Genomic DNA, 25,824 nt, shown 5'->3' with positions numbered 1-25,824 from the left:
TATTTTTTTCATTAAAGGGTTTCAATAAAATTTCAAGCAAATGCAAACTAGAAGACAAGCCCAGGAATTCAAAGAGGAACAATCTTCCAGACAACAAGGAACACCAAGACCATCTTCTTCCACTCTAGCCAAAGTACTGGTGGCCAAAATGGTGTTAATCAGTCAATGTTATACAGATAATCAAGTGTTTACCACATTATCAAAAAAATATGAAATGCTTCAAAATTTGCGTGTCATCCTTGAGCAGGGGCAATGCTCTCTTTATAGTTCCAATTTCAGTATATGTGCTGCCAAAGCAAGCACAGATTCTGGATTTTAAAAGAGCTCTAAAAGGGAACTAGATATGGTGGTGCATACCTGTGATCCCAGCGATTCAGGAGGCTGAATTGGAAGATCACAAGTTTGAGGCCAGCCTCAGCAATTTAGAGGCCCTAAGCAACTTAGTGAGACTCTCTCAAAATGAAAAAGAAAAAGGGCTGGGAATGTGGCTCAGTGGATAAGTGCCCCTGGGTTCAATTCCTGGTGCCAAAAAAAAAAAAAAAAAAAAAAAAAAGGCGGGGCTGGGGATGTGGCTCAAGCGGTAGCGCGCTCGCCTGGCATGCATGCGGCCCGGGTTCGATCCTCAGCACCACATACAAACAAAGATGATGTATCCGCCGAAAACTAAAAAATAAATAAGAAAAAAAAAAGGCATCTTTGGAAAAACTGGAAACATTTAAACATGAACCTCATGTTAATGAATATATTTTCTTGGGATGATATGGTTCAACAACAAATACACACACACATACATACATATAGAGGGATTCAGTAAACTTGACAAAACATTAAATATGTTGAAAGTACTACTTAGAGTATTTTTGCAACTTTTCTGTAGGTTTAAAAATTTCCAAAATAAAATGTCAGGACTGTTAACTTGATCTGGGTAGTAGTTACAGGGGTATTAACCTATGTTAAAAAAACAAAACTGAAGCTGGAAGTATAGCTCAGTGGAAGAAGATGTGTGTTTGCCTAGCATGCCCAAGGCCATGGGCTCCATGCCCAGCACCAGAGAAAAACAACAAAAAACTCATTGAGCTGTTACACTTAAGAGTCATACACTTTAAATATATATATATATTTATTTATATATATAGTTATATATATAATTATATAGTTATAGGTGGACACAATGTCTTTATTTTTCTTTATATGGTGCTGAGGATGGAACCAGTACCTCAAACATGTTACCTGAGCGCTCTACCTCTGAGCCACAACCCCAGCCCAGTCATACACTTTTTATACTTTATTGTATGTATGTTAAACTTTAAAAGGTAGAAAGGAGGAAAAGCTCAAGGGCTCCCATATTTGTTAGATAAAGCAGAGATTATTTATACCACATTGCTTTTCTGATTTTTCTTTTTTTTTTTAAAGAGAGAGTGAGAGAGAGAGAATTTTTAATATTTATTTTTTAGTTTTCGGCGGACACAACATCTTTGTTTGTATGTGGTGCTGAGGATCGAACCCGGGCCGCATGCATGCCAGGCGAGCGCGCTACCACTTGAGCCACATCCCCAGCCCCATCTTTTTCTTTTCTTTTCTTTTGTGTGTTGGGGATCAGACTCAGTCCTTGGCATATTCAGCATATGCTCTACCATTGAGCTAGCTCCCTAACCCTCTTGTTTGCTAAGAAGAAACTCAGTTCCTGTTCCTTTTGTGAATTTCACTGACAACACACTGCCTAGAATATGCTAGGCTCTCTAGCAATATGTGTGATACATATTGAATTAATGAAATTCAGCAACACTCTTTCCCATTCCATCTCATCTCCCCCTCCTGCCATCCCTGACCACCTGTCCTAGTCTAAAAGATCTTTGCTCTCAATTTTGAAACACAATTCCTTCATCCATTCTTCTGTGGGATTGGTGAGATGTCCTAAATTTCACTACAAAGGTAGGAAGAGGGAGGAGGAGAGATAAGAGAAGTTAATCAGTCAACAGTTGGACAGTTTCAGGCCAAAACAAAACAAAACAAAACATAACCTTCCTGAATAAGTGTTGAAACTTTGACTCAAAACTCCCAGAAGGTGGGGCACAGTGTCCCACACTTGTAATCCCAGCAGGCCAGGAGGCAGAGGCAGGAGGATCGCCAGTTCAAAGCCAGCCTCAGCAACAGTGAGTCACTAAGCAACTCAGTGAGACCCATCTCTAAATAAAATGCAAAATAGGCCTGGGGATGTGGCTCAGTGGTTGAGTGCCTCTGAGTTCCATCTCCAGTATCCCCCAAAAAGAAAAACTTCCAGAGTGCAATAGTGAACGCCTATAATCCCAGTGGTTTGGGAGACTAAGGCAGGATAACAAGTTTGAGTTCAACCTGAGCAATTTAGCAAAACCTTGTCTATTTAAAAAAAAAAAAAAAAAGCAGCCTCCTAGCCCCTGGTTTGGAGAGAGGATTTTTTTTTAATATTTATTTTTTAGTTTTTGGGGGACATAACATCTTTGTATGTGGTGCTGAGGATGGAACCCGGGCCGCACGCATGCCAGGCGAGCGCGCTACCGCTTGAGCCACATCCCCAGCCCGTAGCCCCTGGTTTCAATCCGCACTACCTTAAGCAAACAAAATTCCCAGAGATCCACCATCAAGCTGGCACATTTTGTTGACTGTACACACTATCCTAAAACATTAACTACTTTGTTTATAGCCAATAAACCAATATATCTATAGCCAATGTAAATTCAATGCAAACAATTTAAGCTTTCTTTCCCACAAATTTTCATTATAAAACACTCTGACTTTTTAGATCCAGGAGACATATTTCCAGGTGCTACCTAGTCTTGCTGCTGGTGACTGTCCCAGGATGGAAGTTTTCTTCTGGCGACCATAAACCTTTTATTTCAGGAATCTCTTGGTCTTGAACTTGGTTTAACAGGTGGAAGCCACTGCTGTGAAGAACCCTTACCTAAATTTTCTGAGCTCTCATCTATATCATCTGTTAAGTCCTCACAACGAACTATGAGGTTGGTTAAGAAACAGGATCACAATCATGCTGTGTGGGCCACACCTGTAATCCCACAGATTTAGGAGGTTGAGGCAGGAGGATTGCAGGTCCGAGACCAGGCTTGTCTCAAAATTTAAAAAGCTAGTGATGTAGCTCAGTGATAAAGCTCCAGTCCCTGGGTTTACTCTACAATACCAACAACAACAACAACAACAAAAAAAAAAAAAAAAAAAAAAAACCCACCAAAAATGGGAATCACAGATAGTGCCTTTGGTCACTGTTATTATATAGAGGACCCAAGATTAGAATTTATGGTTTACTCAGGGTCTGTTCCTTTGAAAACTATGGCCATGTTGTTCTCTCTCTTGTCTGACCACAAGATAAAATTTCAAATTGTGCTGAGGTCGCATTAACTTCTTACCGAGTGCTCCTACAAGACTTTGTAATACATACTGTAAGCAACTAGGAAACAATAATTATTACATTAGTATTTCCGTGTGTTGGTAGTGGAAGGCACTCACTAGAAACTGGTTTACTGAATGTAACCAATTTAGAATTGGACATACGATGCCCAGATCTTAAGAGGCGCTGTCCCCGTACAAGGAGCAGATTAATCCGTGTGACTAAGACTACACTCTAGAGACCAAAAGGCTCCTTCGCACCCGAAGGTGGACCAGCTCCACCCTCGGCGCATGCGCAGTGCTCTCTGGCCTGGCCCCGCCCCGTCTTAGCCGGACTCCCTCCTCTGTCCAGGTAGGAGGCGGTATGCTGGGGAAGAGCGTCACCTGAGGGCAGGGCGGGAGGGAGAATCTTCGTTCTTGGGTCCCCATTGTTGGCGAACCCTAACTTTTGATAGAACCCGGGGTTGCTCCTGCGGCTGCCCCTTCAGGGGTGGGGAAAAGTTCCAGGGTCTGGGGGCTGCCGAGACGCTAGCGCGCCCTCTTTATACTGTCAGTCTCTCCTGCTGCTGCACCCGGCCCGGTGGTTCCCAGCCCCGGAGTCGGGTGTCCTAGGTAGCTTGAGGACACTGGAGCTGGGCAGTTGCCGACAGCCCGCCGCTTCTGCCCTCCCCGTCCTCGCCGCTTGGCGCCCCTGCCAGGCCGATCTTCTGACTGCCAGAGCTAGGGGCCTCCGGAGACTACGTGCGGCCGCCGGCTCAGCTCGCGCCCACGCCTTCTGCTCCACTAGCCGCCTTAGCCGAGCGGAAAAGCCGGGACACATTGCCTGCCCGGGAGGCAGGGCGCTCCAGTACCCCACCCCGGAGCTTGGCGGTGCATCTTTCCGCCCACAGACCGCTAAGATCCCCTGCAAATCCCAGCCAGACGGAAGCCCGAACTGACGTTGCAGGGTAATGGGGACCCATCAAGACCTCAGTCCTCCGTGGGGTTTTCTGCGTGACACTGTGGGGCGAACTAGAGGGATTCTTCTGCTTGAAATTCTGCAACTACAGGAGTCCCCTATTATCCATGCTTTTGCTTTTCATTTTGCAGTTAACTGAAGTCAGCCGCAGTGGGAAAATATTAAATGGAAAATTCAGAAAACGATTCATAAGTTTTAAGTTTTTATTCTAGTATATTGTTAGAATTGTTTTATTTTTGTTAATATCTTACTGCATCTAACAAATTAAACTTTATCATAGATATGTCTAAGAAAGAGGGGAGGGGAGTGTCTAGGAATGTATCTCCTGAGGATAAGGGGGGGACTATTGTGTTAGGACACAGTTGGGCTCCATTGTGTGCTAAGCATTGGGTGAGGTCTGCTCTAGAAGGCTTGAAAGTGGGGTTCTTGGGGGTATGTCTGATTGGAGGAGAAGAGAGAGAAAGCAGAAACTAATCTAGCACCTATTGCAGTGCTTGGCAACCAGTAAGCCCTCACTGAACCATTCTGACTGAGGGAGCAGGGGTAGAGAGGGCGGCTCTGTTCATCCTGCCCTTGACTCCCTTGGGTTCCTGCAGACAAAAGTAATTAGGTTGAGCCTTTAATCACAGCTGGTTGCACAGGCAAGCTGACAAGGAAAAGGAGGGAAAGACAGAAATTCTGAGGACACAGGGTGCTGGCTTGGTTCACAGGCATGCCTCCCTCTGGGACCCTCCCACTCCGGCAGTTTGGGACTCAGTAATCTGTTTTCTTGTCTCCCTCAGGACACTGGGTTCCCTAGGAGCCGCCTCAGGCTTAATGATTGTCCAGAAGGCAGCTATAAAGGGAGCCTAGCAGGCTGGGTGGAGGAGGGAACAGAAAAAAACCAACTCAGCAAATCTGAGCACTGAGAGCTACAAGTAGGAGCTGTGATAAGAGGCTGCGTCCTGGCCTGCAGGGACTGCTCTTTTCTACCATGGCACCCCAAAGCTATGGCTATTACCGCACTGTGATCTTCTCAGCCATGTTTGGGGGCTACAGCCTATACTACTTCAACCGCAAGACCTTCTCCTTTGTCATGCCATCATTGGTGGAAGAGATCCCTCTGGACAAGGATGATTTGGGTGAGCCCTGGAAGGACAGGGTGGTGGGCTGGGGACACAAAACCAACAGGGCACATAATTAGTGACAGTGCAACATGTACAGGCTTGTATGGAGTGTGTGTGTGTGGGTGTTCTGCACAGCAGGGCTGGGGGCAGTGGGCATGTGCCAGATGAAAGGACTCTGAGGTCTGTGTACATAGTGTGGGTAAAGGTATATGAATGCCTGTAACCCAAATGTGCCTTCAGAGGTACTGTTTGAGTTTTTGGGGGTTCTAAGCAAGGTTTCCACACCTGTGTGGATGCAGAGGCTGCAGCTTGAGTTCTGGCTACTGATACTGAGCACTGGGAAGCTGGCTCAGTGATTTCCTGTGGCCTGGCATGTGGCAAGGTTTCTGACTCTAATCCTGAACCCATCACCCAGTGTTCAGAGGTGGGGCAACACTGCTAGAGGACTTAGGTTAGCATTTGGGTCAGGAGGGAAATCAGGCATATGCAGACCCCTGGGAGGGGAGATGCTTCCTTCTTGTTCCCTGACAGCTGCAGCTAGAACTAACTCTACAAGAGGCTGAGAAGTCATGGGTCAGCCTGGGGCTAGTGATATTGGTTGGGCAGGCAGAAGAGGTAGCAGACACAGCTGTCTCCTTGAGTGTCAAGATCACAGCACAGTTCCTCCTGTTCCTCTGGGAAAGAACCTGTCTCACCCTGCTGGGCACCTCTATACACCTGACCCCATGCCTTCCTCCATCCCTCCTGTGCCTCTGCTCTGCCCTAACCCCCCAGGTGTCCTGCTCCCTGCTCCCCTCCGCTGCAGGGCTCATCACCAGCAGCCAGTCAGCAGCCTATGCCATCAGCAAGTTTGTGAGTGGGGTGCTGTCCGACCAGATGAGTGCTCGCTGGCTCTTCTCCTCTGGGCTGCTCCTGGTTGGCCTGGTCAACGTAGTCTTTTCCTGGAGCTCCACAGTACCTGTCTTTGCTGCACTCTGGTTCCTTAATGGCCTGGCACAGGGGCTGGGTTGGCCCCCTTGTGGGAAGATCCTACGGAAGGTGAGTGCTTCCACTGAGCCTGTGTGGACTGGCATACAGGATCCTAAAGGGCATATGGGAACACCCCTTCGCCCCTAACCCATGGCAGATTCCTTAGGAGTTCCCAGCCAGCTCCTCTTGCTTGTCAAGATATTTTAGGAGATTGGTGGGATCAGGTGGCAGATGAAGGAATTGGCCCTGCCAAGCAGAAGCACCCTCTCCCTCATCCCTGTAATATGAGCTTCTGGGCCTGCCCCACCTGAGTCCCACCATCAACATGAGCTATAGGTCAGGCACCTATTCTGCCCTCCTCTGCCTCACAGTGGTTTGAGCCATCTCAGTTTGGCACTTGGTGGGCCATCCTGTCAACCAGCATGAACCTGGCTGGAGGGCTGGGCCCTATCCTGGCAACCATCCTCGCCCAGAGCTACAGCTGGCGCAGCACACTGGCCCTGTCTGGGGTACTGTGTGTGGTTGTCTCCTTCCTCTGTCTCCTGCTCATCCACAATGAACCTGCTGATGTTGGCCTCCGTAACCTGGACCCTACCCCCTCCAAGGGCAAGAAGGGTGAGCCTGCACCCACCCAAGCCAACCACTGGGCACCTTTATTCACCATTCACTTGGCAGAACTTTGTGAGGACTAGTCTTAGGCCTCATCCTGTGCTAGCCAATGGAGTAGGGAATGGGTAGCAATGGAGGTTTGGTGGGGAATAACTAAAACTCTGTCCAGAGAGGCAGAGTCAACAGATACGGTAACTCATATTAATTCTGGTACTTCTGCACAACACCACAGCTTTCCCTATCTTGGTTAGTATCCTCAGTTTAAGTGGTTTGGGTGCCTTCCTCCATCTGCCACAATCCTCAGTTTCTCTTTCATTTGTTGAGACTTGCAGCGGAGTCAGGGACAGAACAGCAGGGGCTTAAAGGGAATACCATTCACTGATTCTGTGGTGCCCATGGACTCTGCTCCTGTGGCTGGTTAATGAGTGGTGGTGGTGCAGTGGGGGCAAGATAGCAGGAGCAGAGCCTGAGGCCTGGCTTCTTCCCATCTTTAGGCTCCTCGAAGGAGGAGAGTACCCTACAGGAGCTGCTGCTGTCCCCCTATCTGTGGGTGCTCTCCGCTGGCTACCTTGTGGTGTTTGGAGTAAAGACCTGCTGTACAGACTGGGGCCAGTTCTTCCTTATTCAGGAGAAAGGACAGTCCGCCCTTGTGGGTAAGATGAGCATTGGGATGGGGATGGGCATTCAGGAGCAGGAACCAATGCAGAAGACGGGAAATCTAGGCTCTACTTGCCTTTACCCTCTTTATTCTTTCCCTGAGGCTGGGCACCACTCTGGCAGCTATGGTTGATAACTCCTCAGGGGCTCTTTATGTACCCTCTGGGTTAAGCCATTATAGTATAAATGTGTAACCCCTTTCCACCCCTCTTTTTCCACAACTCTCCCTATAGGTAGCTCCTATGTGAGTGCCCTGGAGGTTGGGGGCCTTATAGGCAGCATTGCAGCTGGCTACCTGTCAGACAGGGCAATGGCAAAGGTGAGTGGGCAGAAGGGACAGGAAGAAAGGTCCTTTTGAGTCTTCCCTGTGTGGCCGGGATAGGATGCCCTGGGATACAGGCTGGCTGGCATATATATGCTGGTTTGGGTTGGGTAAAAATGATTCCAGGTTATCCTTCTCTAGGGATGTGGAGATAAGGCTGAAGGGAAAAGGGTTTTAATTGATGCCAGAGAACTGGAATCTCTTTCAGTCTAGCTATAGGCTTCTCCACTGCTACAGGAAAACTGGGGGCAGGGGTGGACTGGGTGCAGCTTCCCAGCACGTGTCCTGTGCCTGCCCAACGGTGGAGGAAGGGATGGAATTTGGCCTCAGAACATAAATGAGCAAGTCCTAGGGCCTCTCAGAGCTGCCTGAGGCCAAGAACTGTGATGGTATTGCCAAAGAGCTGCCAGCAGAGGCCCTGTTGTGTCAGAGTCCAGGATGGGGGTGCTCTGCCCTGCTTTGAGGGCCTGACATCACTGTGACTGTATCCACAGGCGGGGCTGTCTGTCTACGGGAACCCTCGCCACAGCCTGTTGCTGTTCATGATGGCTGGCATGACAGTGTCAATGTACCTCTTCCGGGTTACAGTGACCAGTGACTCCCCCAAGGTAAATGGGGGGAGAGATGGGTGGAGCCAGGGTACAAGGAGAGAAAGCTCTCTTCCCTCTCTCTGGCTCCAGCAGGGGCCAACCCATTCTCTGCTTCTGATTTTCATTTTCAGTTCTGTTTATACCTCAGTTCTCCTCTGTACTTTGGGTCCCCTCCTCCACTCTGGGCCTGGTTTTCTTCTGCTTCTAGGATGTTGCTTTCTGGACTCCGGCTCTCCACCCTCTTGCTGAGCTCACAGGCTTTACAGAGCAGGAGGTGCCTTAAGATATCTGTTTTTTTTTTCTCCTGGTCTGTCTCACCTTTGTCCTGTCCCTCTGCCTTGCCCCTTACCAATCCAGCTTGCATAAATTCTGAAAAAGTCAGCGTTCCAACTTGGAGGGATGACTTCTGTTCCACTTTCCTTTACCCACCTAAGCTCTTAGGTTTGCTTAGTATGGCATCTGTCACTCTGGCTCTGTATTGTCAGTTGTACTGGAGAGTGTGTGAGGAGGGTCACTTACTGACCCTTCATACTGCTTGTTCCTGAGAGTCAAGCATTTTGTCTGTCTTCTGGCAGGGGTGGGCAGGTAGTTAGGCAGCTTTCTGACTCATGCACTCCACTCTACCCTTGCAGATCTGGATCCTGGTGTTGGGAGCTGTTTTTGGTTTCTCCTCTTATGGTCCTATTGCTTTGTTTGGAGTCATAGCCAATGAGAGTGCCCCTCCCAATTTGTGTGGCACCTCTCATGCTATTGTGGGACTCATGGCCAATGGTAAGTGATACCTTCTAGAATATATCTGCCTTGCCCCTGTTGTGCCTTGCACACAAGCCTGCTAGAGACAGGAGGCAGCCCATAGGCTTTTCCCTCCTCTCTGACAGTGGGCGGCTTTCTGGCTGGGCTACCATTCAGCACCATTGCCAAGCACTACAGTTGGAGCACAGCCTTCTGGGTAGCTGAAATGATTTGTACAGCCAGCACAGCTGTGTTCTTCCTGCTCCGAAACATCCGCACCAAGATGGGCCGAGTGCCCAAGAAAGCTGAGTGAAGACTGCAGGCTCTGGAGTACCCTCTCACCTACCATCTCCCTTTGCACACAGTGGGGTGCAGAAAGGGAGTGTTCCCTCTGGCTAGCACTCAAGCTTTGATGTTCTGTTTCGGCGCCTTCTCTCACTCAGGTGGCACTGGAAGTTATCAGTAGCTAATGAGGTCCCTGTTCCTCATCCTATGTTCTATTTAAAAGATAACCTTTGTTCTTGGACTCCTTAGCTCCTATTTCCTGCTTTCAGAGGAATAGGTAACTCCTGCAGTCAGGGTATGTACTGTACCCTTCTTCTTCTCCTGGGCCCTACCCTACCTATTCCCACCCACCTATTCCCTGCAGCTGCAAGGCACCAATAACCTGTGACTTCTCTGCCCTAAGGCCTCTCAGCAGTGGGCAGTAGCTATTACCAATACCTCAAGTCCCCAGTGGAAGAGAGAAGGCCACCATTCTCATCAACAGCTTGAGTACAGTACAGGGTATGGATGGAAGGAGAAGGTGACTTGTAGATTAAAACTAGATTTGATACTAAAGAGTTAACTCATTCTTTCAAAAGGGCTAATAATAGAAGCTAGAGGTGGTTTTCCTTGGAAAATTACTCATCAGTATGTGCTCTTTCCATCCCAAAGGGAAAGATGTTCATTTCCTTGGAGTGGGAATGCTGAAGCACAGATAGATACCATTAAGCTGATGTGTCTGATGCCTTCAGTTGGAACACTGTGTAATTTAATAATCATTTTAGAGATGAAGCTGGTGGTTCAGGCAGGCTATATACCTTGATGGAGGGGTCAGTATGACAGTGTTTTACTGATAGTTCTGGGACTAGAATTAGGGCTCATGATTCAAGGTGTTGTATTCAACATGTTTTAATTTCTGCCGAAATATAGTATTTCAACTTCCCAGAATTCCTTTACCATTTCTGTCTCCTTTCGCCCTTCCCACAAGACCAAGGACAGCAAACACTGGATCAAAGGAATGTTTTATTATAGCATTCATGGGCCTACCTCCTCCATAAATAAATCTGTACAGAGTTGGGAAGTAGGACCATGACATCTACAGAAAGGAAGAAAGCATACTATTAAAGCTCAGGGATCAGGACAAGATATCAGTATCCTTCCATTTTCAAGTACACTAACAAGGCTGCTGGGATCTCCAATGGAGTGGAAACAATAGAACCCATGCTGCACGATCTCTCAGAATTTGGAAGTCCACTGTAGATTTAATTTATGACCCAGGTCCAAAAGTCCCAGCTTTCTCTGCCACTTCCAAAGCTAGCTTCAGGTTCTGGTCAAACAGCTCACACCTAGGTCAGACCCAGGAAACGCAAATAAGAAAACACTGTGAAGCTCTTTCCCCACTTCAAATATAGAAGCAGAATCAGTGAAAACTCCACCTGCAGGACATGAACCCAAGGAAAACTTGGATTTTCAAAAGGCTAGTTACTGTTGTCTTATTTAAAAGTAATATTCTGCTATACTTCAAAAGACTTTGGGTAGAGCACAAGGCTTTGACCAGTATCTGGCGAGTGAGGCCACTTACCTGATGGGCATTTCCAGGGAGTAGAATGGATTCTTGAGTGCAAAATCTGAGTAAATTTCATAAATTTTTCGAAGAAGAGAATCTATTCCAGCTTGCCTAGGATCTGCCAGCACCACAAACTTGATCCCTGGAGAGAAACCAGGAATGGTTACCCAAGGGTAGAGAACATAGCAATCATCATTCTGTATTTTTACAGCACTTTCAATTTTATAAACTACTGTCACAAGCCCATTTTATGGTTGTTGCCACAAAAAGCAGAAAAGGCAAAATTGTGCATCTATAGAAGGGACCAGAGAATGTGACTTTATTATGTCACCAGGTAAATGAGAGACCAAGATTTGAGGTCAAGTTCTGCCACTTCCTTCCAGTCTTGGAATCCTTCTAGAGAAACAGTGTCATGCGGAGGACAAACTGTATTAAGTAAGTGAAGGAAAGGCATGATCCAAAGACCATTTTCATTTGATTTTTATATTTCATTTTGGAACAATACACCTTCCAAAATGGGTGTAACATGACATTCAGGTGATTTATCTGAACCAGAGCTGAGCATGCCAGATGATGTAAACAAAATAAGCCTCAGATTACATATTGGCTTTGGATTCTCAAAACTAATACATAGATGTATGTGTACCACTGTCCCCAGAAAACTGAACACCACCCTTATCCTTGCTTACCAAAGCTGTCTTTGATCAATCCCTTGGCCCTGCCTGTCCCATCTATCCGACTGGACTATCTAGAGACACATACCTGTTAGTGTCTGGAAGCAGTGCAGTTTGAAAGTGTCTGTCTCCAGCATCTCAATGCCTGAGCTTCCCTGTTCGGGAGACAGCTGGGAGCCAATGGCAAAAAGCCTATATGCAAAGGAGGCAAAGTTGGGAATCCCCCCAAGGCTGTGAGGGAGGCGTGCTTCTCAAACTTTATCTGCTGAGGAGTTCACTTTACAGCTCAGGAGAAGTGCCTGGCAGCAGTGTCAAAATTTCTTTTAAGTTAATTTGTCTTCTGCGAATATTTTATTGTTTCCTTGCTCACACTGGGGACTTAACCCAGGGGTGCTCTCCACTGAACAACACTCCCAGTCCTTTTTTATTTTTGAGACAGGATATCACCAAGTTGCTGAGGCTGGTCTGGAACCTGCAATCTTCTTGCCTCAGCCTCCCTAGCAGCATGGTGCACACAAGCATGTGCATTCATGCCCAACTTACATTACATATTGTACTATAAACACTTACATTGAAAACTGTGGGTAAAAGAAACACTGGGGAATATGTACATACTTGCTTAGCTGGTGGGTAGGCCCAAGTCAGCTCATTTCATACAGCTGAGAGCAAGATTTTTAAAGGTAATTTAATTCAATTGCCTTACAGATGAGGAAACAAGGCTTACAAAAGAGAAACTGACTTAGGCAAGGTCACATCACTATATTACTAAAACCTAGACATACTGGATCAGTTTCCTTTCCATAACACAAGAACCTGTGACTTATAAGGAGGAGGTATAGAAAGATTAGCACTGCTGCCCAGAAGTGCCCACAGAACCACACACCAGCCAGTGTACAGCTAGATGCAGGCCAACCCACTAGGAAGGGTTGAGGTAACTTACGAGTGGAACATGGAGGCCAGCATAAGCTTCTCATTGGAGGTGAGGCGGGGCCGACCGAACCGAATGGACACCGGGTAGTTAGCAGGGTTACCCAGATACTCCAGCACCTCTTTCCCGTCGCCCATGAACTTGCCGTTCACGTCTATGCCATTGATGGCCAGCACTGCGTGGCCCACTGCAGAGTTGAGGCTAAACGTCAGCGAAGCTCCAAGCCAGGGATCCCACCAGGGCCCAGGGGCCCAGGCGCACCCCAAACCCCATCCCGTATCTCCACACCTGCCCATTTCCGGAGAACCGGGCCCCGCCCCCCCAGCCCGCGACTAGCCCACCCCGGATGCCATCGCGCTGTCCGAAGGCAACCAGCACACGTTCGTCATGTAGCTTGAGCAGCAGATCCAGCGGGTAACTGAACGTTTTCTCAGCCTCAGCCCGTGGCGCGTAGCTATCCAACTGGTAAATGAGGCCACCAGCTTTATTCACCACATACACGCTAAAAATCGCCATTGCAGCCTCTGCCTCTTAAAAATTGGGTCCGGTTACGAAGTCCCGCCCCGGAACTGCCGTCACAGCACCTGCCCCGGCCAGCACCAGCTTTCTCCTCCTAACCCCCAGCTTGCTACTTGCGGCGCTTGCGCACTCGGGGCTACACGCCTGGGCCTAGCAGTACTGCTGTGCTTCTCGGTGTCTGGATAGCACTTTGCTTCATAATTAGTGGCAGTCCAACAAGCAAGGGGCAGTATCTAGACTGCGCGGCTCAGGCACTGGCGTGCATTTCCCTCATCCCGCCTTTGGCGAGAGGGCAAGAGCGCCGCCACAGGATTTCTTCGCCGTGGCCCCGCCCCTCGCCCCGGAAGTAGTCGCGACGGGCGGAGGTTTCTGGGCCTGTTGGTGAGCAGAGCTTCCTTTTTGTCCGACATCTTGACGAGGCTCCAGTGGCTGTTGCTGCTCTCCAAGCTTAGTGATGGTGAGCTTCGCGGGTGTGAGGGCGACGAGATTCTGTGAGGCGGGCGGTGCTGGGACGAAGTGAAGGTGACACTGGGCGGTAGGACTTCTTGCATTACGGGACTGGGCTTCAGTGCGTGCGCAGGGATTGCTTGCCCCATGTGCTCTGGTTGGAGCAGCGCTGCGAGGTGGGGTGCATTTAGTCGGAGAGCATGGGACTGCCTTAAACCTGCTTGCTTTTCCCCTGCAGCCGCCCAAGGATGACAAGAAGAAGAAAGACGCCGGAAAGTCGGCTAAGAAAGACAAGGACCCAGTGAACAAATCTGGGGGCAAAGCCAAAAAGAAGGTAGGAGTGAACCCTTATTGGGGGCGCCCTCCGTGGCATGCTAGTGGTAAACATAACCTATACTTTCTTTTGTTCATGGTACTGGAGATTGAACCCAGGGCTTACTGCAAGCTGGAGAACCCCTCTTCCACTGAGTCACATCCCCAGGCCTAATAAATGACTAGTGTACCAAGTGGTTTTCTCGGGTTGTGGGTTTTAGAGCCACGTTAATTATGTTTCCATCGTCATTTTTTAAAATTTATTTTTTAGCTGTAGATGGACACAATTTCTTTATTTTTATGTGGTGCTGAGGATTGAACCCAGTGCCTCGCATGTGTGAGGCAAGCACTCTACCGCTGAGCTATAGCTCCAGCCTCCCATCGCCATTTTAAAAAGTTTTTAGACTAGTAAATGTGTATAAAGGGTTTACTCTATTGACTAGTACACGTTGCTTTTTAACATCCTCTGCCCATATTCCACCCCCCCCCCCCATGTGTGTCTTATTTTTTGCAATCTGCACCTTCATGATGTTAACGGTGGAAGAGATTTCTCTGATCTCTGACGCATGTTGCTGCAAAGGGATAGGTGCTTCTGCCAGAATTTAACTAGTTTTTCTATTTGTCTTTGTGAGCAGAAGTGGTCCAAAGGCAAAGTTCGGGACAAGCTCAACAATCTAGTCTTGTTTGACAAAGCTACTTATGACAAACTCTGTAAGGAAGTTCCCAACTATAAGCTTATTACCCCAGCTGTGGTCTCTGAGAGACTGAAGATTCGAGGTTCCCTGGCCAGGGCAGCCCTTCAGGAGCTCCTCAGTAAAGGTGAGGGATGTGTTTGTAATGGTATGCTTTTAATGGTTGAGTTGTCTTCATGTTAGCCATCTTAAATGCTTTTACTGGAAAAGCAGTTGGAATTAAGGGCAGGAGGAGGCATTAAAATAATAATAATTATAATCAAAGCCATAAGCATTGGCTTTTATTATCATTTTTTTTTAATGCTGTGGATCCTATTAATATTATTACTACTTTGGTACTGGGGATTGAACACAGTAGCACTGAATTACATCCCTGGCCCTTTTTATTTTTTTGAGACAGAGTCTCACTAGATTGATGAGGCTGCCTTTGAACTTGTGGTTCTCCTGCCTCAGCCTCCCATGTAGCTGGAATTAAATGCATGTGTCCCTGTGGCCTGATTCACAATTAAAAAAAAAAAGATTCTTGTTAAGAAGACTTTAGAGTAAAGTCATTTTTATCGATGCATTAAGTTGAATGGTGGATTTGAGTGTCGTAATTTTACTTATGGTATGGTAACAAATTAATTATATAGTACATATGGAAGGGGGTGGGGATATCAGGGATTGAACCCAGGGGCACTTAACCACTGAGCCACATACCCAGCCCTCATTTATTTTAATTCTTGCTCAGTTGCTGAGGCTGGCTTCAAATCATCTTGCCTCAGCCTCCTAACTAGCTGGGGTTACAGGCATGCGCCACTGGGTTCACCACCTTCTCCCTTTTCATGGTGCTAGAGATTGAATCAGTCTATTGCCTTGCTACCCCACCTCCTCAGAAACAATGGTAAAATTAAGCTATCTTTCCTTCCTAGGACTTATCAAACTGGTTTCAAAGCATAGAGCTCAAGTAATTTATACCAGAAATACCAAGGGTGGAGATGCCCCAGCTGCTGGTGAAGATGCATGAACAGGTAAGCAGGAACACAGGGTTTTGTGGCAAAGGAAGTATACATTCCGTTTCCTTTACAAGGCTCTGATTCTGATTTCTCTTAACTTTTTTCTTTTTACAGGTCCAATCAACTGTACATTTGAAAAAATAAAACTTTATTAAAACAAATGAATGGGTATGTCTGTTTTCTAGGAAAGGATTTGGTGGAGGGAATGAAATACTGTGATGAACCTTATGGTGATTGAAGAGTATCTTGAAATTAGCTTTTTTCCTTTTGTTTGTTCCTTACTGCAGCTTCAGTTTTGAATTGATGCCTGAAGGAAGTGAAGGGATACCAGTATGAAGGGTGATAATCTCCAAAGGGGTGGTTAGAGTCATAAGCATTGGATCCATACCTAGACTGCCAGCGGCGTCCATTGTTCCAGACTCTGCCAAAAGAGGGCAGCCATCCAGCACTGGTGCTGGAGCTATGATCAAAATTGGCCCCAACTCTATCTGGGGGCAGTTTCTTCAGTTTCTGTTTTTCCTCTGCAATGATAGGAAATAAATTTTGAGTGTGAAGATTTATCAAGAATCTTATGCACTCCTTGAATTAGTTTACTCACTTTCTTTAAGAAATTCTTCATAGGAAGGTCCTATTTGTTGGTTCCCAGGGCTGTGTTCCTCATCTGGGATCATCCAGGGAGGTGTGGCACCTGAAAAAAGAAAACTCAGAAATTTTTGACAGAAACTGAAGTACCTTTTTAAAAAAATCTTCATGCTTTTAGGGAACATGCCCTAACTGTTAGCTCACATAATTAACAACTAGAAATGTTCAAAAATCAGAATTCTGGAGTCCTAAAGGTCCTAGGCTGATTTAAAGTGACATGCCTTACGTGGAATACACTTAAAAATAGCTCCACCCTCTCATTGCCAGAGCAGAGGATTGAGTCAAGGCCTAGAGCAGGTTACACAAGAGCTCTACACTAAGTTATACCCCAAGTTCCCCACTCCTGCTTTTGCTACACTTGAGACAGGGTTCTCCCCAAGTTGCCCATTCTAGCCTTCAAACTTGTGAATCTCTGGAGTACCTAGGATTACTGGTAGACACCATCATGGCCAGCTTTTCATATGCCTCCGTTGGGTCTTTTTCTCCTTTTTTTTGGGTGCAATTAGAAATTGCTTTACAAACATTGAGCTATGCCCCCCCAGCCCTTATTTTTATGTAGACACTCATGCTTTATCTTAATAAATTCTTCAAAAAGGATGTGGGAGGCTATGGCTCAGTGGTAGAGTGCTTGCCTGACATATGTGAGGCACTGGGTTCAATCCTCAGCACTACATAAAAATAAAGGTTCAACTCCCAGTACCAAAAATTAAATAACTGCCTCGTTTTAGAAAAACTTCCCAGGACCTTACCTGAGTGAATGTTACCAACTCCAGGTGTATCCTGTAGTGGAAATGGAAAAAAGAAAATCCTAGATAAGAAAGCAAAGAGATAGATAATAGGATACTCCTAGCTAGAGACAAAGGAGGTAGATACAACCCCCGCTAAATTGTGCACTCCGGTGATGTTAAACCTGAAAAGTGAGAAGTCACTGGAGTAGTCCTGGCTTGAAGAGGCTTAGGGTTGTGTGTGTGTTGTGCATGAGTTTTTTTTTTTTTTTTCGGGGGGGGGTGGTTGGGGATTTAACCTAGGGGTATTCTGCTACTGAGCTACATTCCTAGCTACATTCCTAGCCCCCCCACTACTACTTTTTCTTTTTTTTTTTTTGGTACCAGGGATTGAACTAGGGCACTTGGCCACTGAGCCATATCCCCAGCCCTATTTTTTTGTATTTTATTTAGAGACAGGGTCTCACTACATTGCTTAGTGCCTTGCCATTGCTGAAGCTGGCTTTGAACTCACTACCCTCCTGTCTCAGCCTCCCTAGTCACTGGGATTTCAGGAATGTGCCACCGCACCTGGAACCGACCCCCTCACCCCTGCTTTTTTTTTTTTTTTTGGGATGCAGGTGATGCAGTGGTTTGGGGGAGGGGAGTACTGCAAAGGGAGTAGAAATTATCCCAAGGGTGAACTGAGGCAGATGTAAAATTGATGGACTAAGGGACAAATTGGAGATGAAAAGAGGGCAAGGATCTGTGTTTACTTGAGTGAAAATACAGTAGAGCAGTAGGGGTTACCTTCAGGTGCTTGTGGGATACTGATATATGAATGGCCTGTACTGAGATGAAACACTAGGGGTTAGCATTTCTTTGGCAATGATGGCAACAGGTGTGGATAAGATCATTCTGAAAGGTGAGAAAAGAGATCTAAGGACACAGAACTAAGAAACAGTGCAATAAAAGGGAAAAGCCTACAAAACAGATGCAAATGGGCCCAGGAGAATAGGCAGAAAAGAAGGCTGTCCTGGGATCTGAGTGGGCATTGGCAGGCTTGTTCGTTGTACCTGATGGCCAATGAATGTCAGAGGCTGTCCTGCTTCCATCCAGTCAAGGTCTGGAACTGGTGGCTGGTCCAAGTATGAGGGTTGCTGTGAGCTGGAAGCTACTTGGCTGAAAGACAAACAGGCTCAGGCTGGCAGATGAGGTCCTTGAGCCACAAGGATGGCAAAGATTAGATCTGTTCCCATTTCCCAGCCAAAAGATTATAGATTGCTCTAAGACGTCTAATACTCAAAAGAGATTCCCAATAATCTTACCTGTTTCTCCCTTTCCAGCTTCCAAGTGCTGAGGAGCTCTCTTCTGGGTCTGGCTCTGCCTGAGGCTGAGTTTGATTCAGGAAAAATAAATGTGTCTAAGGTGCTTAAGAGCCTGCCTAGGCCATGCCCCCATGATCTAATCCCCAGTATCATGAAGGGTACTGCCCAAATTGCAAACTCCCTCCCAGCCCTGCCCACATCTTCTCCGACTAGACCTGCCCCCTGGTGGACAGGTAAGGAATTCAAGCCAAGCAGATGTGGAATGAAGTCCTTGAGTTGTCTTAGAAGATCTGATTGTTGAAATGCTGGACCTGGGAAAGTGAGGGATCAGTGGATTTGGATTGGATACTGCTCTGGATCCTCCGAGGGAAACCAACCTCTAAGACAGATCTGACCACCTCCTGCCGGCTCTGCTCCACCTCACGAATTTGAGCTGCCATCTGTGGGAGACAGGCTACTTAGACAGGTTTAGGATCATGGGGGAATCCTTCAGAGGTCCTTTAACTTACCTCTTTGATCACTTCATCCTCTTTTTCCTCATAGGAATCCAAACTTTTCACCATGGATTTCTTGAATCTAAAAATAAGGGGAACAACATACACAAAAGGACATATCAGCCCAGAACTCCAGCCCCTACCAGTTGTGGGGAGATATATATATATATATATATATTATATATATAATTTATTTATTTTTTAAAATATTTTTTTAGTTGTAGATGTACATAGTATCTTTACTTACTATGTGGTGCTGAGGATGGAACCCAGGGCCTCACACGAGAGGCAGGCGCTCTACCACTGAGCTACAGCCCCAGCCCCATATTTATATATTTTTTTAAACTTTTATTTGTTTATTGATTGATGGTACTGGGCATTGAACCCAAGGTATTGTGCATAATGGGAAAGTGCTCTACTACTGGGCCACATCCCTATCCCTTTTTATTTTTATTTATTTATTGTACTGGAGATTGAATGCAGGGGTCCTTTACCACTGAGCTACACCCAGCCCTTTTTATTTTTTGAGATGGAGGGAGGTCTCAGTAGGTTGCTGAGACTGGCCTCCAACTTGCTATCTTGCAATGGTCTCCAGAGTTGCTTGGAATAACAGGCAACCACACCATTTTTTCCCCCACTTTTGGTACTGGGTATTGAACCAGGGGCACTTAACCACTGAGCCACAACTCCACCCATTTTTTGTATTTTATTTAGAGACAGTTTAGAGAGTTGCTTAGGGCCTCACTAACTTGCTGACGCTGGCTCTGAACTCACAATACTCCTGCCTCAGCCTCCTGAGCCACTGGGATTATAGGCATGTGCCATCACACCCAGCTTATTTAAAAATTTTGAGACAGTATCTTGCTAAGTAGCATGAGGCCTTGCCAGATTGCTGGGGCTGGCTTTGTACTCCCAATCCTGCTGCCTTGGGCTCCTGGGTTGCTGGTATTACAGACGTGCACCACCATACCTAATAACACCTGGCTATTTTTGAGACAGGTTTCACTAAGTTGCCTAGGCTGACCTTCAACTTGCCATCTTCCTACTACAGTCTCCCAAGTAGGATTAAAAAAAATTTTTTTTTTTTTTAGTTGTGTTGTTTTGTTTTCAGTACTGGGAGACCTAGGGGTATTCTAGCACTGAGCTACACCCCCAGCCCCCTTTATTTTGAGATGATCTCACTAAGTTGCTGAAGCTGGTCCCAACCTGTGATCCTCCTGCCTTAGCCACCTGTATCATTAGGATTACAGGCATGTGCCACCACACCTCACAATTTTTGAGAATTTTCAAATTCAAAAACAAAAGAAAGTACAATAAACACCCCTACATCTCTCACCCAGATTCACTGTTAACATTTTGCCATACAGCTCTGCCTTTTTTTTTTTTTTTCCTTGATACCAGGGATTGAACCCAGGGATGTTTAACCTGGGTTTAACCTCTTATCCACATTTTGAGACTGGGTCTCACTAAATTGCTTAGGGCCTCTCTAAATTGAGGCTGGCTTTGAACTTGCAACTCTCCTGCCTCAGCCTCCCCAGCCACTGAGATTACAGGTCTGTGCCATCATGCCTGGCTTTGGCTCCACTTCTTTTACACACACCCAAATACCCTTCTTTTCTTTTTTAAAAAAATTTTTTCATTTATTCTTTTTGGTTATACATGACAGTAGAATGTATTTTGACATATTATACATACATGGAACGTAACTTCCCATTCTTGTGGTTGTACATGATGTGTAGTTACACTGGTCATGTATTCATACATGTATAGCAAAGTTATGTCTGATTCAGTCTACTGTCTTTCCTATTTCCACCCCTCTCCATTCTCTTCATTTCCCTTTGTCTAATCCAATGAACTTCTATTTTTCCCCACTCCTCCTTAAGCATCTGCCTATCAGCCTTTGGTTTTTTGATACCCTTCTTTTCTGCCAAAACAAAAAATAGGTTTAGATATGACTCTTAACCCTAAATATTTCAGGATGCATCTCTAAGAACAGGAACATTCTTTTGAACCACATACCATTACTCCACTTAAGAAAATCAATTATTCTTTTGGATGTTCAAATTGTCCCATATTTGGCTAGTAAGTATAGAAATATATTCATAGTTCCCCACCATTTCAAAAATATGCTTTATAACTTCTCCTAACTCTAAAATCCCAAGACTGAGTGAAAGGTCAAATATGGAATTTGGCTACCATAAAAACAAGAACAAAAAGCTCTCACTTATCTAGGTCTCTCTAGTCCTCCTGTTTCCCTCTGTGGTTAACTCAGAGGTACTCTACCAAATGAACTACACAACCTACACCACCCCTTTAAAAAACTTTTTAAATTAATTATTATCAATATATATATTTTTGGTACTGGGGATTGAACTCAAGGGCGCTTTACCACTGATATTCCCAGCCCTATGTGTCTTTTATTTTGAGACAGGGTCTTGCTAAGTTGCCCAGGCTGTTCTCAAACTTGTGATCCTCCTGCCTCAGCTTCCGAAGTTGCTGGGATTATAGGTATGCAACTATCATACACATCTGCAGTTGTTTTTTCCTATAACACACAAAAAAATTTCACAGTAATATCAAGACCACTATCAACAGTGCCCTGGCATTCTAGCATTTATCCATAAAGGCAATGTGTTTAACCAGTGCTTAGCAGAGTCTTGGCTGAAGGGCTTGTATGACTCTCCTAGTATATGAGAGAATGAGAAGTCTAAGAAACTATAATGAGGCCATCTCCCACTTGCCATCTTATCTTCCCTGAAAGGTTGGATGATGAGACAGTTTTTCATTGAGTTCTAGACTCTAATGAGGCATGGGGCTTTCTGAACCACTCTGAGATTACAGCTGATTATAAAACCACTTAGCTCGGGTGGAATGTGCTTAACATGCACAATGTCCTGGGTTCAATTCCCAGCTCCAAAAAAGTAAATAAACCACTTTTAAAAATTTGTCACTATCAGGTTGTGGTTCAGTGGTAGAGTGCTTGCCTAGTATGTGTAAGGCACTGGGTTTGATTCTCAACACTGCATATAAATAAATAAAATAAAGGTCCATTGACAACTAAAAAAAAAAAAAAAAAAAAAAAAAAACTCACTATAAACAAACTTTTAAAATAAAACAAAAAAGTGGGTATAGTGGTGTACCCCTGTAATCCTGGCTACTTGGGAGGCTGAAGCAGGACCACTGCAAGTTCAAGGCCAGTTTGGGTAATTTATTGAGACTCTGTCTCAAAAAAAGGGCTAGGGATGTAGCTCAGTGGTAGAATGCTTGCCTAGCAGTCACAAGACCCTGGATTCGATTCCCAGTACCACAAAAATAAGAATAAAAAGCTCTCACTTATCTATAGTCTAGACTTGGCAACAGTATGTTCCACAACTCACACTGTAGCTGTCTATCCTTTGTTTCAACGTGGTACTTTTTATTTTATTTTTTATATTTATTTTCAGTTTTCAGTGGACACAACATCTTTATTTTATTTTATTTGGTGCTGAGGATCGAACCCAGTGCCCCGCGCATGTCAGGCGAGCCCGTTACCGCTTGAGCCACATCTCCAGCCCAAAACGTGGTACTTTTTAGTGTGTGGGACAAGGACCTAGGAAGCTGACATATGTAAATAATAAATTGCCAAATCTATACATGGCTATTTGTATCTTTATCAATCAAATTAGTTAAGCCTTGGCCTTGCCTTGTGGTGTGTGTGACTCTGAAAATTTATAAGGTTCCAAAATTGAAACTTATTTTTAAAAGTTTATATAGACACTTTGTTTATATTCCTGTTACCTCTACACTGTTCCATGGACTCACTAGAGGTAATCAGTTTTGTTGGTTTATTAATTATTCTTTTTGAAAAAATAAGCAAATACTTAATGAGGGGGATATGTTCTGAGAATTGGGCCATTAGGCAATTTTGTTGATGTGCAAATTTCATAGGGTATACTTATACAAACTAAAATAGTAACGAGGCACTAGGCAATATACTCTTATGGGACCATCTTTGTAGATGTGGTCTATTGATGGAAATGTTATATGGTGCATGACAATATGTATTTTTATTTTCTTTCTTATATAAAAGAAACATAATATAGGATTTTTAAAATAAAAATTTAAAAAGGACTGGGGATGTAGTTCTGTGTTGCAATGCCCCTGGATTCAATCCCCAGTACCACAAAACAAAACAAAACAGCAAAAAATCTACATAATATATACATTTATTTATATCCTTTATTCACTTAAAATATTCTGGAATTCTGGAAATCATTCCATGTTAGTTCAAAGAGTACATCCAAGTAATTCTCAATTTCAACTTTCTACCCAACTACCTTTTATTTACTTATCAAAAATCACATAAATTCAGGTCAGGGTGTGAGAAGTAAGTGCTTTTTCTCTGCAGTTTCCTACCTCCTCCCAATTTGAACCACAGATCTGAGGATAAGGTAGTAGGATCCAGGCATTTCTTATGGTCCCCTTATTATTCTCCATAGTGTCAACATAAGAATAAGGAGGTTTTTCTATAAACTCTTGACTCTGACATCCCCTTAGGTCCCACACCTCATAATCTTGGCATGGTCCCAATTAAAAGTTTACTTTCCCAAAGCAGTTCAGGGCTCCCTCCCTCTGAACTGACCATCTTCCTGCATACCAGTTTCTCAGGGCACTCCATAATATAGAAAATAGAGTCTAAAATTATTCAAAGTAGGCACTGGGTGGGCCCTAGTTATTGCACACAATGAATAGCCTCTTCCATTCCTAAAGAATTTTAGTATTCTCTGTGCCCCACATTTATGGAGTTGATTATAGTCAATTTTTATTTTATACTCTCTATTTGCTAACTCCCATCCTCCAACTAGATTTTTTTTTTTTCTCGTACTGGGGATTGAACTTGGCACTCAACCACTGAGCGACATCCTCAGCCCCAATTTCGTATTTTATTTAAAGACAGGTTCTCACTGAGATGCTTAGTGCCTTGACTTTGCTAAGGCTGGCTTTGAACTCCCGATCCTCCTGTCTCAGCCTCCCAAGCCACTGGGATCACACCCATGCACTACCATATTGGCTTTTTTTTCTTCCTTCAAGAGATGGGGTCTATCTATATTACCCAGCCTGGTCTCAAACTTCTGGGCCCAAGTGATCCTCTGGCCTCAGGCTCTTGAGTAGCTGAGACCACAGGTGTTCACTACTGTGGCCATCACATTTTTTTGTGTTCAATATATTGCTTACAGTAATAAGTGCTATGAAGACAGCACATGCTTGTGCAATCCTTGCTGAACTTTCCAATATAAAATGCTCAAATCCAGATCCAGAACACAGATTCAGAGATCTTAACTCTGTTATTTCATCTCATAACCAGTGACTTATGTGCAAGTGACTTACCGTGCATAATCCTGTGGGGAGATCAGAAACTTCTCTTTCATCTGGACTTCAGCCTTGTTCTCCCACCAGAATTTCTTAGTTGCTTTCTTGTGCTCTGGGCTGAGAATGGATAGGATGGTTAATCTCAAGTATAGATTATAAAATAGTATTATGGTATCTAAGCATTAGGTAAGGACTCAAATTGCATCTGGTTTCTGCCTTGGGCAAGGCAGAGAGAGGAATATTATTACCACTCTTCAAGACCTTCAGTCTCCTTTCCCCCCAGTAAAGTTGTGAAGTGATGGGCGGTGAGCACGCTGGATTTCCCAGCTAGACCACCCACATTATTGGCGTCATGACAGCCATTAGAACCCTCTCTATTCCCAAGGTTGGTTATACCTGTGACTCAATCTACCTACCCCGATCAAATCACAAAGTGTCCTTCCTCTTCCCGACCTACACACGTATACATATATGCCAGAAAAGGCGCCCAGCCTGGCTCTCACCTGGCCAGATGCTCCAGCAGACCCCCATGCAGCACTGTCAGGTTTCCGTGGCTCAGGTGTTTCTGCACCTCACAGCTGCAACACAGGCACCAGCAACAGCGGTCGTGCTCGGGCACGTAACGCTCCACCTGAGCCGCGCGTACGGCCTTGCGGGCGGCCTCCACCTAAGGAGAACAGGCCAGGTAGGACCCCGAGGAAGACGCCCAAATCGCAGCCCCTCGGCCCTCGCGCCACTGGCCCTCATCCCTCCAGCTCCACATCCGCACCTGGGGCAGGAGACGCTCCAAAGCTGCCTTCAGCTGTCGCTGGTGCTTGCGGCTGTAGACGTGTCCGCGACCACAGAAGAAGGTTTGGCGGCACAGAGGGCAGCGCTGCGGTGGCGCCATGGGCCCAGGACCTGGGAACTCCTAGGATCTCCAAGGATCTGGAAGCAGATCCTTCGCCATTCGCTGACCTCCGACCCTTGACCTCTCGGGGCGGGACGAACCAGAGGCTCCTGAGACCTCTAGCGGCCGGCAAGCGCCACTGCAAATCGTGCTGCGGTTGCGCAGACTGTTCTTCCCGCAGTGCAACCTAGCGGAGTCAACACAACATCCCCAGATGCGGTGCGGCCAATGAAAGAGCCCCCACTACTGTGCGGCCAATGAAAGAGCCTAGCACCACCGTGCAGGTGCGCGGGAAAGAATGCACGCCAGTTAGGACCACAGACCACATTCATTTCGAACCAAATCCTAATTGATATTTACAGGTTGCACAGAGTGTATCCTAGGCTTTGCATTAGTTATTTCACTGAATCCTTCCACTAACGCTGTGTGGTGTGTCATTACTGGCATTTTACCAGTGGGAAAGCTGAGGCACGTAGAAGGTAAGGAACTCTGTGAATGGATTCAGAGAAAATGAGATTAGGGAGGAGAGATCTGGAAGGAGAAGATCAGAGAGGAGAAATTTGGGGAAAAGAATATCAGGGAGGAGAAGCTTAGGAAAAGATGATTTGGAAAAAGAAAAAAACACGTTAAGTTTCAAAGCCACAAGGGATGTAGTCAAAGCATCAAGCGAACCCCTGTTGCACTGCTTCCCTAAAACTT

General features: G+C 45.6%; 4 protein-coding genes and 1 pseudogene across 8 annotated transcripts; 2 read left to right on the top strand and 3 right to left on the bottom strand.

Annotated features, from left to right (window-relative positions):
- Positions 1 to 203: 203 nt before the first annotated feature.
- Positions 204 to 303, bottom strand: LOC114089062 (U6 spliceosomal RNA; annotated as a pseudogene).
- Positions 304 to 3,687: 3,384 nt separating this feature from the next.
- Positions 3,688 to 10,161, top strand: Slc37a4 (solute carrier family 37 member 4). Of its 3 annotated transcripts, XM_071616764.1 has the most exons (10): positions 3,691 to 3,730; positions 4,077 to 4,325; positions 5,119 to 5,457; positions 6,248 to 6,480; positions 6,783 to 7,026; positions 7,515 to 7,673; positions 7,911 to 7,996; positions 8,494 to 8,607; positions 9,222 to 9,360; positions 9,468 to 10,161. In XM_071616764.1, the coding sequence occupies exons 3-10, from the start codon at positions 5,310 to 5,312 to the stop codon at positions 9,632 to 9,634; spliced, it is 1,290 nt and encodes a 429-aa protein (XP_071472865.1). In that variant the 5' UTR covers positions 3,691 to 3,730; positions 4,077 to 4,325; positions 5,119 to 5,309; the 3' UTR covers positions 9,635 to 10,161. The 3 variants fall into 3 exon arrangements, with proteins under 3 accessions (XP_027786266.2, XP_071472865.1, XP_027786268.2); XM_027930465.3 differs by lacking the exon at positions 4,077 to 4,325 and having other exon boundaries at positions 3,688 to 3,730; XM_027930467.3 differs by lacking the exons at positions 3,691 to 3,730; positions 4,077 to 4,325 and having other exon boundaries at positions 5,365 to 5,457; positions 6,217 to 6,480.
- Positions 10,162 to 10,595: 434 nt separating this feature from the next.
- On the bottom strand, positions 10,596 to 13,606 carry Trappc4 (trafficking protein particle complex subunit 4). The gene is made up of 5 exons (XM_027930472.3): positions 13,096 to 13,606; positions 12,767 to 12,941; positions 11,915 to 12,018; positions 11,168 to 11,294; positions 10,596 to 10,931 (listed from the first exon to the last, which is right to left on the bottom strand). Exons 1-5 carry the CDS (start codon positions 13,268 to 13,270, stop codon positions 10,853 to 10,855), a joined length of 660 nt encoding a protein of 219 aa, XP_027786273.1. The 5' UTR covers positions 13,271 to 13,606; the 3' UTR covers positions 10,596 to 10,852.
- Positions 13,607 to 13,619: 13 nt separating this feature from the next.
- Positions 13,620 to 16,304, top strand: Rps25 (ribosomal protein S25). Of its 2 annotated transcripts, XR_011708608.1 has the most exons (6): positions 13,620 to 13,730; positions 13,959 to 14,054; positions 14,668 to 14,851; positions 15,636 to 15,734; positions 15,834 to 15,887; positions 16,007 to 16,304. XR_011708608.1 is itself a non-coding variant. In XM_027930473.3 (5 exons), the coding sequence occupies exons 1-4, from the start codon at positions 13,728 to 13,730 to the stop codon at positions 15,728 to 15,730; spliced, it is 378 nt and encodes a 125-aa protein (XP_027786274.1). In that variant the 5' UTR covers positions 13,620 to 13,727; the 3' UTR covers positions 15,731 to 15,734; positions 15,834 to 16,304. The 2 variants fall into 2 exon arrangements, 1 of the variants encoding a protein (XP_027786274.1); XM_027930473.3 differs by having other exon boundaries at positions 15,834 to 16,304.
- On the bottom strand, positions 15,847 to 25,194 carry Cenatac (centrosomal AT-AC splicing factor). 2 transcript variants are annotated; one of them, XM_027930471.3, is made up of 11 exons: positions 25,006 to 25,194; positions 24,740 to 24,903; positions 24,255 to 24,353; positions 18,903 to 18,969; positions 18,771 to 18,833; positions 18,394 to 18,458; positions 18,142 to 18,247; positions 17,111 to 17,141; positions 16,318 to 16,407; positions 16,108 to 16,240; positions 15,847 to 16,026 (listed from the first exon to the last, which is right to left on the bottom strand). In XM_027930471.3, the coding sequence occupies exons 1-11, from the start codon at positions 25,123 to 25,125 to the stop codon at positions 15,972 to 15,974; spliced, it is 993 nt and encodes a 330-aa protein (XP_027786272.3). In that variant the 5' UTR covers positions 25,126 to 25,194; the 3' UTR covers positions 15,847 to 15,971. The 2 variants fall into 2 exon arrangements, with proteins under 2 accessions (XP_027786272.3, XP_027786270.3); XM_027930469.3 differs by having other exon boundaries at positions 15,847 to 16,240.
- Positions 25,195 to 25,824: the final 630 nt, after the last annotated feature.

The sequence above is a fragment of the Marmota flaviventris genome, chromosome 9, assembly GCF_047511675.1.
Source record: "Marmota flaviventris isolate mMarFla1 chromosome 9, mMarFla1.hap1, whole genome shotgun sequence".
In the NCBI taxonomy this organism is placed as follows: Eukaryota; Metazoa; Chordata; class Mammalia; order Rodentia; family Sciuridae; genus Marmota; species Marmota flaviventris.
The sequence above is the reverse complement of the archived record's forward strand: the minus strand, read 5'-3'. Positions and strand labels throughout refer to the sequence as shown.

What these genes read in the sequence shown, in the direction of transcription:
- Slc37a4 (XM_027930465.3), top strand. Translation starts at nt 5,310, where the DNA reads ATGGCACCCCAAAGCTATGGCTATTACCGCACTGTGATCTTCTCAGCC. An exon ending in AGGACAGTCCGCCCTTGTGG is followed by an intron (nt 7,674 to 7,910) that starts GTAAGATGAGCA and finishes CTCTCCCTATAG; the next exon opens with GTAGCTCCTATGTGAGTGCC. An exon ending in TGTGGGACTCATGGCCAATG is followed by an intron (nt 9,361 to 9,467) that starts GTAAGTGATACC and finishes CCTCTCTGACAG; the next exon opens with TGGGCGGCTTTCTGGCTGGG.
- Trappc4 (XM_027930472.3), bottom strand. Translation starts at nt 13,270, where the DNA reads ATGGCGATTTTTAGCGTGTATGTGGTGAATAAAGCTGGTGGCCTCATT. An exon ending in ACAGCGCGATGGCATCCGGG is followed by an intron (nt 12,942 to 13,095) that starts GTGGGCTAGTCG and finishes TCAACTCTGCAG; the next exon opens with TGGGCCACGCAGTGCTGGCC. An exon ending in CTGCTTCCAGACACTAACAG is followed by an intron (nt 11,295 to 11,914) that starts GTATGTGTCTCT and finishes GTTTCTCTCCAG; the next exon opens with GGATCAAGTTTGTGGTGCTG.
- Rps25 (XM_027930473.3), top strand. An exon ending in GGGGCAAAGCCAAAAAGAAG is followed by an intron (nt 14,055 to 14,667) that starts GTAGGAGTGAAC and finishes CTTTGTGAGCAG; the next exon opens with AAGTGGTCCAAAGGCAAAGT. An exon ending in TCAGGAGCTCCTCAGTAAAG is followed by an intron (nt 14,852 to 15,635) that starts GTGAGGGATGTG and finishes TTTCCTTCCTAG; the next exon opens with GACTTATCAAACTGGTTTCA.
- Cenatac (XM_027930469.3), bottom strand. Translation starts at nt 25,125, where the DNA reads ATGGCGCCACCGCAGCGCTGCCCTCTGTGCCGCCAAACCTTCTTCTGT. An exon ending in TCCCCACAGGATTATGCACG is followed by an intron (nt 18,970 to 24,254) that starts GTAAGTCACTTG and finishes CCTTATTTTTAG; the next exon opens with ATTCAAGAAATCCATGGTGA. An exon ending in AGGATGAAGTGATCAAAGAG is followed by an intron (nt 18,834 to 18,902) that starts GTAAGTTAAAGG and finishes TGTCTCCCACAG; the next exon opens with ATGGCAGCTCAAATTCGTGA.